Source organism: Aplidium turbinatum, chromosome 16, assembly GCF_918807975.1.
Source record: "Aplidium turbinatum chromosome 16, kaAplTurb1.1, whole genome shotgun sequence".
Lineage (NCBI taxonomy): Eukaryota > Metazoa > Chordata > Ascidiacea > Aplousobranchia > Polyclinidae > Aplidium > Aplidium turbinatum.
In genome coordinates this window covers 2,979,548-2,993,996 of record NC_137487.1, presented here as the reverse complement: position 1 = coordinate 2,993,996, position 14,449 = coordinate 2,979,548, and the positions used below count along the sequence as shown (strand labels likewise).

General features: G+C 38.7%; 1 protein-coding gene across 1 annotated transcript; it reads right to left on the bottom strand.

Moving 5' to 3' along the window:
• Nucleotides 1–4,947: 4,947 nt before the first annotated feature.
• LOC145785680 (uncharacterized) lies at nucleotides 4,948–10,662 on the bottom strand. The gene is made up of 7 exons (XM_082597369.1): nucleotides 10,182–10,662; nucleotides 8,998–9,213; nucleotides 8,201–8,370; nucleotides 7,877–8,025; nucleotides 7,441–7,599; nucleotides 6,539–6,798; nucleotides 4,948–5,912 (listed from the first exon to the last, which is right to left on the bottom strand). Exons 1-7 carry the CDS (start codon nucleotides 10,280–10,282, stop codon nucleotides 5,759–5,761), a joined length of 1,209 nt encoding a protein of 402 aa, XP_082453495.1. The 5' UTR covers nucleotides 10,283–10,662; the 3' UTR covers nucleotides 4,948–5,758.
• Between the last annotated feature and the right edge of the window lie 3,787 nt (nucleotides 10,663–14,449).

Below are 14,449 nucleotides of genomic sequence, written 5' to 3'. Positions count from 1 at the left end.
TCTGAAAGAAGTTAGTCCACTTTTCCAGCGATGATCTTAACTTATTAGCCACATCACACATGATTGAGTAGCTGGCCTACACAGTCTATAAACAAACAGTTAAATGGCCAAACTTCTAGGCTGTTAGTTGCTCAGGCTAGTGGCTTTCAGTTTGTCAGCTACCTAGGCTGTACAGTGTACACTCCATTGTTGGAATTCGTGCTGGCACCAGACTCATGTGATTTTACTCTCTAAGCAGAAGTGTATAGTCACTGGTTAATCCATTGCTATTGGCTAAAATATATTGACAAAATTGTAGACAAAAATTAATTGTCAAAATAGTGAACATGTTCACTATCACTATTAACAAAATAATTTACAGTAAACATTTTCTTAAAATAGTGATTTGTTCACTAAAATAGTGAACATCTGGCAACCCTAGTGGGTGGGTGGGTAGTCTAAAAAAAAAAAACCTACGGAGAATGATGAGAATTAACTGGATTGATATGATCTTATATGAATCGGCCAAATTTTCCTAATAATTTAAATGTGTTAGTTAGAAACATCGAATGCACCAATAAAGAAGTGTGGAGACACTCAGGGTGTACCCCTGGCGCCCTCATTAGAACTGTTATAAAAAGGCAAATGACATTTATCGGGCACATCATCGTAAGCGCGGAATTGAGCACACGATAATGATGGAGCGGCTTCCTGGTCAGAGGCACTGGGAACATCCACGTTTGGAAATTGTTAAGAATTATTTAACATGGAAAAACCAAGATTTTGTAAATTTGATAAGAACAATGGACGATGGATCGTTGAAGAGAATCTAGGTACCCGACGCTTTATTCAGGCATGGCCGATGATGCTGATGAGTCTATGATCGCGGCACCATGTAATATGCATTCAATTGACAAGAGACTACACGGAGCTCGAATAATTGGTTGTAAAATAAAACCACAGAAAGTGGTTTAAAGTAGCAGTGGTCCTATCATAGATGCACTGTGGTCATGAGCTCGGTTTAGCATAATTTCTAATAAGTTACCGTAGCCTAAGCTGTAGCCTACAACTACAAGTCGTTGCTTGTAGACAAGGTAAAACATTGCAAGTAGGCCTACAAAGCATAATACCCTACAAAACACATTTGTGTCCATTTGAGCGATATGAAAAATAATAAGAAAAAAATCAAACCAAACCCCTATTTACTTAGTGAATTGAAGTATCTTGCATCCGGCTCGCTCGGATCATTCTACAGGAGGCCGGCTTGACTGGTCCCAGATTTGGGTGTATGTCAGCTTGACTGACCCCCATTTTTATTGTTAGAATTTAAATACTTCCCGGAATGCTTTTAATGTATTTTCTTTGAACATTGTATGATCCAATTACCTTCACAATTTACATAAAAATTGTCATTTTTACTGCTCATAGACCAATTTCGCAGACTAATTCGTTTCTTGGCAACCATATAACAATTTTGTTACTTTCTAAAGTGAACTGCTGCAAATTTTACTGTACCGTACTATGCTGTTTATGAAGTTGTACTGAAGAGGGTTTAATACCCAAAATCGCGATCTGCAACAAGATAATTTGAAGCTGGACCAGAAAAACTTTGAAAACTATTTATGCTGTAGTTGATCTAACATGGCAGTTTAACAAATAAATTCTTGTTTCTCTTTGAATTGACTTGTACCAGCCATGACTTGTACTCTACAAAGTGGACGTTAATATGTTAAGGTATTCTACCTACTTTTTTCTTAAATTTTCGACGCATAAGTATCTGCTTTACGTGGATCCCTTACAAACTTTACGTTTATTTAAGGTTAAATGTGTCAAACCCCTTTTTAATTAATGAAAAATAATAATGTAGATTTTTTTGGGTGACACTCTTTCACTTGTTGTATTTACAGCTGCGGTTAAAGCATGTTAAAGATAGGCTATTTAAGAGGCCGATAAGAAGCAATAAATTAATTATCGATCAATTACACTAGGACTAAATATAATTTTATGACCATTTGTAAAAATCCTTCTGTCGCAAAATTTTTCTTATTTTAAACGGCCAAAAAACTAATAGCCTAAAACTGATCAAATAAAATCTCTTGGAGCAGTGCCGGTCTTAGGGTATTTCGGGTCTTGTGCGGAATATGCTTTGCTGGCCCCAATGACAATGATCCAATTCGGTAGCGTAGCTAGGTATTTTGAAAGGGAAGGGGGTTTTGACGGCCGGCGGGCGAAGCCTGACGGCGTGTTACACCCAGAGGCGGGGGGTCTTGAGGGCCTCCCCCTAAAAATTTTGAAAAATTAAGCTTACTTTAAATTTAGTGCATTCTGAGAGATGTTCAACAAAAATTTGGTTATAAACAATGTCGTGGGTGGCCTAAAATCTTGTAAAGGTGGCCCGACGTGACAATCTCATCGCTTGCCTCACCCTAAAGCCGCAACTGACTTCAAGGATACCGGTAGGCTACTTGCTTGTGAATCGAATAGAATTTTTCCCATTAGAAATGACAAAAATTACTGCATTTTCTGAGTAACTTGCGGCCCCCTAATTTGCGGGCCCTGTGCGATTTCATGGTTTGCACACCCCAAAGATCGGCACTGCTTGGAGTAACGATGGACTACAAATTAAACTGGAACGCCCATATCTCTGACCTTTCCACAAAATTGAGCAAGGTAGGCTATGTGACATTGCTTGTAAAGTAAGATACTAGGCTATGTCCTATTATCAACATTGCGATTAATATACTTTTCATTATTTTAATCCCATCTTCAATATTCTGTAATTAATTTTGGTAGAGCCAACAAAACGTTATTACACAAGGGAGAGGTAATTCAAAACAAAGTTCGAGGAAGCTTGTTTAGTTAAAGGAAAACCTCGACGACCTACCTGTCTGAAGGGTTCATCAAAAATTAAACATCCGGAAACCGGTAACGCCTAGAACATCACACGGCCAGGGCGAAAGAGAAAATTGAATTGAGTCCTGTCTTTGTCATGAGTTACCATGGGGGGTGGGGGGGGACAGGTTATACCTGGGACTGGTATATAAGTCCCCCCCACACCCCTTGGTAACTCATGACAAAGACAGGACTCAATTCAATTTTCTCTTTCGCCCTGGGCGTGTGATGTTCTAGTCTTTTCCCTGGAAACCAGAGGATGAAAATGATTTATTTATTGTTCTCATTTATTGAAGAGTTATGATGATGGAATCCAACGCTATTAAGCCTCTGGTCACTGAACAATTGTCAAATCTGTTGAAACATTTTCTGAAGCATTTTCTTCCAAAATTGGGCAACATTAAATTAAGGACAAAATATTGGAAAGCATCATGAATATATTTGCTTATGATAACAAATGTCGCAGTTGCTTCTTCTCTTTTCGATAACAAACATGCTCAAACACATTCTTTATCTCAAAAGCAACTGCAGTGTTTTGTTAGTGGCCAATTTTCCACAACAGTCACAGTTTATGGCTAACTAACTAGTGTATTTGGTAAAAAGGGACCTAGTGTTACAAACGGTCTGAAAACCTAACAATTCCACTTCGTCTCCTCTTCACAGAATGACCTCAGGGCAGGGCCGGATTAAGGGTGTATGGGGCCCTGGGCTGAGCTGAAAGTGGGGGCCCTTATCAAGTGACATTTTTCGCTAAAAATGAATGTTGGAGTGGGGCTACGACACGGGCCCAGTTGCATGTATCTGTGGCACCGAGCCCCAAACAGCGGACCAGTGGCGTAGCCAGAAAAATTTTGGGGGGAGCCAAATATTTGATGAATTGAAGAGAACAACAAAGTGTTTGATTTAAAGCCATCGCCACTTGATGTGCAGTGGCGTATCCTGGTGGGTTGAAGCAATAAAAGTAGTAGGGGGGTGAGAGCGTGCCGAAGGCACGCGTATTGTAGGGGGGGTCCGGGGGCATGCTCCCCCGGAAAATTTTTGAAAAATTACACTCAAATAATGGATTATAGTGCTTTCTGAAAACACTTTTAGAGTAATATTTGTATGAAATTTGTTAGCAGATAAACAGCTATTAACTTATTAAAGATAACTCTTACACACGAACGGGCAAAAGCTGCAGCTAAAATTAGAGAACACTAAAAACTCAGCTACACAAAAACTCAATAACTACACAAAAACCCAACAGAGTAAGCCATTCTGAAATTGCTTCCATAAATTAGTTCAAAGAAACGTAAATCGCGTAAATTTTGCGCGATTTACGATTTGCAAAATTTATTGGTGTCTTTCTGTGTGTCTAAAACAAGTCCTTGGGGGTGTTAATAGCCAGATGTCTTGGAAAACGATATAAATTTCTACAAACTTTATTAAATTTTCAACAAAGGGCTCAATTTTGGAATCCAAACTTGGAAAATTTGGGGGGGGGGCATGGCCCCTTTCGCCCTCCCTGGCTACGCCTATGCAGCGGATCACCTTCTTGTTTGCCCTCGGCTTTCAACACGGTGCAGTAGGTGGAACCTGTCAGTGTATAACTCCGTTGCGGAAGAATGTGTCAATCTGTGGTGTATCAACGAACTTTAGAAGACTCGATAGAAGAAGAACTGCATCATATCTAACTGACCATCTTGTATCAGATAATGTCTTCAAAACAGGCAAACCATCTAGGAATTTTCGATGGACTTGAGTAGACGATGAGTAGACGAGACGAGCCATGAATAAAGGCTTTGCAACAATTCAAAAAGCTCAGCGGCAGAACGGCATGTTTCTACAGGACATTTAAGCTGGCGATTAAATTAAGTAAATGTGCTGTGCAAGGGACATAATGAGCTACACTACATTTCTCGCGCAGAAGAGCTTGAAGACCGTTATACTTGCCACTTATATTGGCAGCATTATCATAACTTTGACCCGTAATCCGTACCATTTTCGTATATGAAAGTATCAAATAAATATGTTTTTTGTTTAAAAAAAGAAGAAAAATTGAATAACTGGGGTTGGGCAGGGGTGCTGCAGCACCGCAGCACATTTGGGTGAGCCACCCTTGCTTGTTTGAGATACGAATTAAAGCAGTAATCTCCAGCTGTGCAACTAAAAAAATTAGTAGATTTTTTTCTTTGAGGTGGGGGCCCCCAAAAGTGGGGGCCCTAGGCTTCAGCCCAGTCCGCCCCCCCCCTTAATCCGGCACTGCCTCAGGGTGTAATTGCAATAATGTGCAACCAGTTTCATGAATTAGCTAAAACTAGCTCTATGACATGAAATAATATTAGCCTAACATAACCGTCAAATACTATATTCATGGACTAAGTTGGATATTTTGTTTTTGTTACAAACATTTTAACAAAATTTAAAATTTTTCATTGAATATTTGGCCGATATGATTTTGTTTCTTGTGCAATGTCTATAGACAATGCAGAACAACAAGTTATTGACAATAATTTTGATTTGACCAATAACGGGTCTTCATGTTTGGAAGTTTGGTGATGGAAATATGGTAACACTTGTATAAACCTTTTGGTTTAAATTAAAAAGCTGTTCTCCCTCGAATCATGTAGCTCATAACTTGGTCATGACAGTTTCACTGCTTTCATTAATTTTGTTAAGAAATAAATTGAAAAAATTCAAAGCACCAATAAAATGTTTAAAAAGTGCAGAAATAACATTCAATAAAGACATGAAATGCAAGTTATTACTAATGTCGTGAAACGCCGTCATGTTGTTCCACATCTCGAACGTGAACGATGGCACAAGAGCGGCCTTGTCATTTGTAAACTCTGCAATGTTTCCTTCTACTAAAGATAAAACGGCACTGGCTGACGATAAACAGATGGCATCACACAACACTGAACGCTTCGTTTTCCTGTCCACCGTTCTGTTCGGGTTCATATATCAGCTGACGCTTTCTCAGTCCGTTACAGCATTGAAATTCTTCGCACTGCTTTGAGACACAGGCAAGAAGGCAAGGGTCTTCATGACCGTTTCTTTCACTGCAATTGAAACAAAGCGTTGTAAAAATGGAACAAACAAATCGATAATTCATAATTTGGTTTAATAACACAGGCGGCTACTTTTTTTCCATTTTAAAACTGAGCGGACTATACCCTTGACAGGCTATTCTACAGTAGCCTACATGGCATAAAACAAGCAAACCTGTTTTTAAAGCATTATAGTAAAAGAAGAACTGTGTCCTGACTCTGACATCAATTAAGTTGTAGTTAGTACTTAGCCTATGCCTCCAAAATCTTGCATTTGAACTGCTTAATTGAATGTCGTCAGAAAGTGTGGCCCACATTATCGGCAGTCATACTCCTCCTCTTAATTAACAAACTCTCCCTAATTAATGTAAGTGTCATGATCAGTAAGAGGGTTAATTAGAAGAAAGCGCTAACTTATTATTGGTATGGTTCCCATAATCTTCAGGTCCAAAATAGCCTATAAGGTTATAGTCTATCTTTTGCCTAATTCAATAAGAAACGTGTGAATAAACATTGAAATACTGTTTTACTCATAATTTGTAAACTATTCGATTACCAAGATGAGAAAATGCGCTAAACAATCAACTTTCAATATTTTGTTTCATAGTTGTCACCCCTGATGCTACGAAAGTTCTCACCCTTTAGTTGTTGGTGACTTGCCCCTGTTGAGATAAAGACAAGTATTGAGACCGCAAACAGACTGGCCTTCCTTGCAATCGTAAAATTCCGGTTGAAGAGTGACAGAATGGATTCCTTTATCATGAAATAATTGATTCACTTTCATCGCCGTCTCGTTGAAGTTGTCCTCATTATGCATGGCCACGTGAGCTGAGGCGATGACGCAGCATCCAGAAAGTTGCCATACATGAAGTTCATGAATGGATTGAATTCCAGAAATCTGAGGATAACATGTAATTGTCAAATATTTTTTACTTGTCATCAAAACGTATTGTCATGCCTTTTTATCATAGAAAACTTTTAAAGGTATTATGCAAGCAACTAATATCTTTGCTATCACTGTGTAGGCTCAGTTCAACATGCCATAAGCCTAAGAAGGACGATAGGTATTTCTCTCTAGAGCAGCGTACTGTTCATAATCCTGAGAGAAATCAAGAGCTATAGTCGAGGGGGCACCACTCCGCAATCGAATGTTCGACGGTTTAAGATCAAAGTTTCCTTTGTTTAGCCTCAACCTCAACAGACATGACATACAACGCTATAGGTGGTTGAGCAAAGCAGCGCAACGTTGTTTATGTGCTACAGCTTGAATCAACAGATGTATTTTGGTAGAATTTCCTCTACCAGTGCAACTAGCCAGTCCCAAACCCTCATACACCCGAAACCGGTAGTAGCCTACTTCTTGGAACATCGATTATACCACCGAGTGGTCGGTGGGCTACTTGTTCAAAACGTTTACATCACAATGCAGTTGATCCGCACAAAAACAATTACTGACTTTTATAACAAAAAGTAACTTTTTGTTATGTTGAAGCGCTGGCCGATGCTACTCTGTTGTTAGTTTACGATACCGGTAGCTTACCTGTTTAATTTGGCATAAGATTTCCTCTTTCTTTATGTGTGAAGGTGGTGTCTGAAGCAAAATTAGCGCTGATCGTTTCAAAAGAGGAACAGTGGTCCAAGTGATGATGCTAGCGATGACGAGGCTCATAACTGGGTCCACATAATATTTCCATTCTCCCTATTGGATGAAACAAATGGCAAGATGTGGCAACGTTTTACAATCAACGATTAAATTCGTTTGAAGACATTACCGGTACATAATCAAATGACGATTTTCAATTTATGAAAATGCAAAACCTGGATGGGCCAGGCATGCCAACAGAAAGCATAAAGCATATTTTGGTTAATCATTTACAAATCTACTAAACCGGGCATATGACACGCCGGCAATTGCATACCGTAATTATAAGACTTATAGATTTGAACAATCAAGCTCGGCATCAGTGTTTGCTTACTGTGGCAAACTGTATAGTTAGAGCGCTGCCAATAACAACGACAGAACCAAGCGCATCCCCAAGAACATGAAGAAAGACTCCTCTCATATTAAGCTGGCCGCTTTTCTGCGCGTTTTCGTTCGATTGTTCCATCTCGTCGTCTTTGTTCACTGTAAAAAAAGTAATATATGAATGGAAGGCACTTGAGGCGCTCGAACCCAGTTACTGTTATTTTGCGTTAATTTTCGTGCAATATCTAAAGAACAAACAGGCAAGGCACGAAACCACACAAACAAATGCGTAAGAGTTTAAGTAATGTGAACTTTCTCTCAACTTTTTCCTCACCATCAATTTTCACTTGGTCGTGGTGATGTTCCTCATCCTTGTCTTCACCATGATGGTGTCCATGTGCATGTCCATGGAAGAGGAGGAGCCCAATCAGGTTGATCACTAAACCAGCCGATCCAACGATCAAGATGAGGATCGGATTGTCAATCTTTTCCACTTCAACTATCCTGAGGAAGTTTTAGAAGTATATTAATTTTAAACCAAACAAACATCACAAACCTTAATCCTAACCACAGGGCCGTGTGAACCGCCCCCCGCCACCTCTCGGCCGGAGAGAGCCCACTCATTTTAGTCTGCTTAGTGTGTTTTGACTATGTAAAAAAAGCTGCTAAAGAAGTTCGATATTCAATAATTTAAATCATCCCAGGCGTATTTATTCTTTCCAACCCCCGACTGGGGGCCCACCTCAAGGAAACTAAAATGCTTGACCCGTTGTGCTGCGTAACTTTCAGTTATCAGTTTGTGTGCAAGTTTCTCAAATGTTTAGATTTGTCCATATTTTTGTTGTGATAGAGTATTATTCTTTAGTATTTCTTTTAAAAAAGATATTTCTTGTAGGCTTGAGAAGGGCTGTATGACTAGCCGAAAACGTTAGTTTATTGTTTTTGTTTTTATAGTGTTAAATGTAGTGTTGTTGCTGGGTTATGTCTGTTTGTGGTTCTTAAAGTCAGAAACCGATACCAAAACGTAAGTCGATTTAGGCCCAATTGCTTTGAGCTTTATCGTATTCTGCTGTATTACGTTAGGAAAATATCTATGGATACAACAGTAAATATTGTCACAGTTGAAATTACCTTTGAATTCCTGACACTATGATGGTAAAACACAAAGCTAAGAGAAATACAGCGTTGGACAACGCTCCAAGGACTTCAGCTCGAATCCAGCCGTAAGTGTTGTACTTGCTATGTCTTGTAGAGTAAGTCACTGAAACAAATCCAATGATAATGCTCAGGACATCTGAAAGCATGTGGAAGCTGTCCGCTATTAGCGCTGTCGAATTGGTTAAATATCTGAAAACAAAACAAAATTCATAAAACTTTTGCCTTGAATAGAGGGTGCAATGTAAAAAGTGATTGTCTTGCTCACTGCGTATCACGCCATATTGAAGCTCTTCCTAAGTAGGTAATACATTACGCTTCACAAAAATAGTTTGAATTCTTCCCGTGAGGTACCAAACCAGTTAGAAAATTAATTCGGATTTATCTCTTTATTGTTTATATATCTTTCACTTTCCTATCATGACAACGTAACTGATTACTTCGATTAATATGAATTGTCAGCCAGTTTATTACAAGATTAAAAATATCCTTTTAAAGTGAATGTAATCAGGCATAACAAAAACATGGATACAAGCAACCACAATTGTGCATCACTTTTGTCTTCTAATTTTATTTTAAAACCTCGTTTATGTGACCGAGAGGTGAAGGCTCCCGTCCTACTGTTGGAGGAAAGTAGTTCCTAAAATTGCCTACTGTGACTTAGATTTCGAAATCAAGTTTCAGAAGAATGTTGCTTTACTCAAATAAAATTAGTTTCAAACATCATTAGATTGCAATGGTTCAATCATGTCTCAGCGAAGGTGAAGGCAATTTTTTCAAAGACAATTTTACAATATTGGAAATCAGTGTAAATTCAAGTTTTACTTTGTAACATGGAGAGCCAATGCTGATTTTGAATCAAACTATCGTTGCTGAAGATGCTCTGCCTACTAGACAATTGCCACAGGCTGCCAAGTGTTACTGAAGAAATTTTGATTTCACTGAAGTCTTCATGTAACATTTCCTATAGTTTTGTTCTTGAAACTTTTTTATCCCGCCATACAATATATTCCTGGTGCCCGGTGGTTTCACTTAGGTCTTGACCGGATTTCGGGGTTTTCTTTTCAAAAACACTGCTTGAAGAACGCGCCAATATATGGACACAGTTCATAATAAACAAAGAATTTTAATAAAACAACGCAACGATATCTTCAACTCACCCGACTACGATTTCCGCAACAAAGAAAGTAGAGGTCATAACAAACATGCAAAGTAGACTTGTCCGCTTGCCGAAAAGCTTCCGACTTTGGCAAAACGTCATGTTGAACTATTATTTCGTTTTCAAAGTAAACACTTTTGATGGTCTAGTAAAAAAAAGTTTCTGTGTTAATCTGCAAAAAGGAAATTATACAAGAGGTAATTTACGATGTAGCGAAACTTGTTGGTAAGCTTTACTTTATTGGTTGGTTGGTTGGTTGGTTTTGAATCTTTATCCTCGGACTGATAAAGCCTTGATAGGTTATTCCTGGTATAGTTTCGCATACTTGTAGAGGCTCTTGACGCAGGGTTGGTTACTGAGATTGGCAGAGTGAAGTTTTCCGATTGTTGAAGTGTTGTTGCCGGGGAATTATTCCATCCATTAGGTGCCTCTGAATGGAGAGCAGTCTTGAAATGCGTTGCTCAAGCGCACACCACGAGAGTCAAACTTGCGCCGCGTGATCTTGAGCCAGGCGCGTAACCACTGAGCTAATGTGAGCTATCAGGGCAGACAATTGGTTGTTTATTGCTGTAGTTTGGGCATTCTTAGACTACTGTAATTTGTGAGATACCTTTTGAATTACCATTTCTAGATGCTCCAAATGTATTCAAAATAAACCAAAGCAAGTTGCCTTGTCAATATTTTTTCTAAAATTCTAAAATAAAACTTTTGATACCACGCGTTACAATGCCAGTAGTTAGCTAATTGCGTAAAAAGAGAGTGAACTTCACCACGCGTTTGAGACAAGTTTTATACTAAAATAATTAGACCAATAATAATCACACCACTACTAATGATTATTATTATTAGTAGTATTACTGATTCAATTATTGTGACGTCATATATTTCTCAAAGTGAAGGAGGATTAAAGTTCATAGTCTTTTAGTTTTTGTGAAAAAGTAACCAAAAAGTTGTCTGATTTCTTTTCTGCTTTCTTGTCTGCTTTCTGAGTTCGCTGTTGCAACTAGTAATGTTGTCGGTTTGAAGAAAAAGGTACGGGAAACCCAGTAAGGATGTGTTAAACCAAAGCCTATCATCCTTTTTACCACGAGCTATAACCTGACAATTATCTTTCTGGTTTTGGGAAAGAAATTATTTCGCTTCGTTTACATCTCGTGATAATGAATTTGCAAAACTGAAAACCATTACAATCTGTGTACAGTATATATTAGTGAAGCATTAAGATTATAAACATCGCTGTACAAAATCTCCAATTATTATTAACGTAGAAGCATAGCAATCGAAAGAAAATGAATATTTTCAAGCTCAAATGTTTCAAAAGTAAGCTACAAGGCTATCTTGTCACCTGGTTAAAGCTCTTCCAGACTAAAAGTTTTTAAATTTATAAGTTTAATTATTATATCAATTTGCTGCGACCCATTGACAGCATATTGTATAGGCCTATACTCTTCTCTCCTCTACGAAATCGGAGTGTCTAGGGAGCTGACTTTGTTCAGCCCCCATCTTATGGAGATGCCTCAACGTGGTGTAGAGGTGAACCCAGGCTGAAAACTAGGCTCATTCCTAGCAACTCCTGGGGCTAATAGACACACGTAAAAGTCCCCAACGGCAATCTCTTTTTGGCGGAAGAGGGCAGTGTCTGACGGGCAGGCATCCTGTAAGGCGGGCCTCAATGAACAGAGCACCCGGCAGCCCGTTGCAACCGGTTCCCCTGAATCTGCTCGTTCCGATCTTATTGGACCGCAGTGGACATGGAGCTGGCCAAGAGTGTGTGCGTAGCCCTCGCGTAGTCATTACCACCTTAAACAACCACACAAGCGAATGGCCTTTGTCTCAAATTTGGACCAGGACCAAACAAAGCCCAATGGCGATGATATTACGGGTAACGGGGGCAGGCTTGGTAGAGCTGGAAGCCTCCAGCCCGGTCTCACACATTGGCGGCGGATCTATGACGATCGTCTCCCAATGAACTGCGGTGACATTGGGTTCCGGTAGCAAGACCCGTGTCTGGGCTGGCCTATCTAGGATTTCCCGCAACCCACCCCACATGGGGAAGCCCCTAGAAAAGGTGGGGTAAACATCGGACACCGCAAATCTCATCTGGCCAGCTTGCCGCGGCTGGCGGATTACCCAAATAGCGGTCGACCTACACATATTATACCTATAAATACTAAGCTACCCTTCACATTGGGTGCTTGGAACGTCCATACACTACAAGACAAAAGCAACAATGACCGACCAGAACGTCGCACAGCTTTGGTATGTAAAGAACTTGCACGCTTCAACATCGATGTGGCAGCTCTCAGCGAGACCAGATTTGCTGGAGGGCAGGATAAGAGAAAATGGATCTGGTTATACCATCTTTTGGAAAGGAAAGAGCACTGACGAGCCGCGCAGTCATGGTGTAGGATTTGCTATCCGCTCCCAGCTTGTAAACCAACACAATCTTGTCCCAAGTATAATCAATCAACGAATGATGACGATAAGAATTCCACTCACCAAGAAACGGTATCTCAGTCTATGCTCCAACACTCACATCTGAAGGGGAAGACAAGATCTCCTTTTATAATTAGCCCAAATTCAATTTGAAGACGAAACCAATGCTCGGACACGAGCTGGAGCCGACGACGACGATACTTTCTCTAGGGTGATTTTTTTGTAAACGAAAAAACTCAAAAATGTAACTTTAATTTTCCGAAAAAGTAACCAAAAAGTAACTTTATTCAACAAAAACAAGAAAGCGAAAGAAATAGAAGCAATTGAACATAAAAAAGCATCTAAGAACATAAAAAAGCAATTGATTTCAATTTGTGCACAAATTATACATATGCAATGTACTACATTCTCTGGCAGAAAGTTTCTATCAATCAAACACTTTAGCTGTTGCAGGGAAATCAAGTAACTGCACAATTTGTTTCATCGAAAAAATTACTTTCGAGTTTTCGGGAATACACGCGATACGAACAAGCGTGGGCTCGTGCAAACCTAAAATCCGTACCATAGTAGAAGATATATTAAAAGTATTGGCATTACATAGAAACCTCTAAATAGCAATGAAAGAAAATAAATAGGAAAATTAGGCAAAAAAGTATACAAAATAAAGTGACCGAACAAATGAAAAGTAACCTGAAAGCACAAAACGTGACTTTTGGTAACTTTATAACTTTTTAAATATTGATCCCACAACTATGAAATTGAATTTTGGTTCTATATTTTTTTTGTTATTTGCATGGCTACCTAAACATACGGCCTGATTTGTCACATTTTGCAGAAATTTCCAGATTTTGCTAACTTTGGGCGAATGTTTAAATATTTTTTTTTAAAAATTGTATTTTTACATTCTCTTTACTGTTTTCCCCAGATGACACAATGGGTTTTAACATCCTCAGATGTTGAAAAACAAAGAAATTTTTGATTTTGAAGATTTTCGTCAGACTGTTAATTTTTCAATAACAGTCTGATTCAGCGTTTTTTAACTTACTTTTTCTCATTTGCTATTGCTTCCCCAAGGCAACAAAAAGCTTTTATACCATTAGGAGACAGCAAAAAGTAAAAAAAATCTCAGAAAATGTCAGTCAAACACGGGCAGTAACTCGAATCAAAATCTGCAAAATGTGACAAATCAGGCCGCATCTCCAGGTGGCCAACTGGCCATGGTTATTTGGTACAACTATAAAAAGTAACTTTAGTGACAAAAAATCGCCCTACTCGTAATAAAAAGTTTAATCCTGTTTTTCTGACATTGCGTGAAGTTTTTTGTATACTAATGCAATTGCAAGCAGACTACTAGATATTATTACCGTAGTTGACAGCCATTAATTTTTTTTTAAATTGTCAAATCGAAGTGATTACCGAAAGATTTAAATAAATAATGCCTTACCTTTATATGCCTGCAAATTTGTACCCTATCATATGGTTTACTCAAATCAATCACACAAACAATGCATTTTAACAAGATGTTAAGTGACTATTACATCACTTTGCAGTGTTATGACACCTCAGATTAGTTACTTTTTATCTTCTGTGAATTCGGTTGTACGTAGCCTACAACACATTTGCATACATTCATTCTAAAGCTGTCCATATGTTTGAAGGAACATAATCGAGAAACTTTTTGTTATAGTCTAAAATAAGACTACAGGACTGCAGTAGTTGCAAAAAGTTTTCAATGCGTCACATCAGAGACAGTGCAAAGTTAGTACTGTACTAAGCATAGTAAATGCATGATGATAAACTAAGCGTTGCTGTAGGCTTTTTGTTTAAGGAATG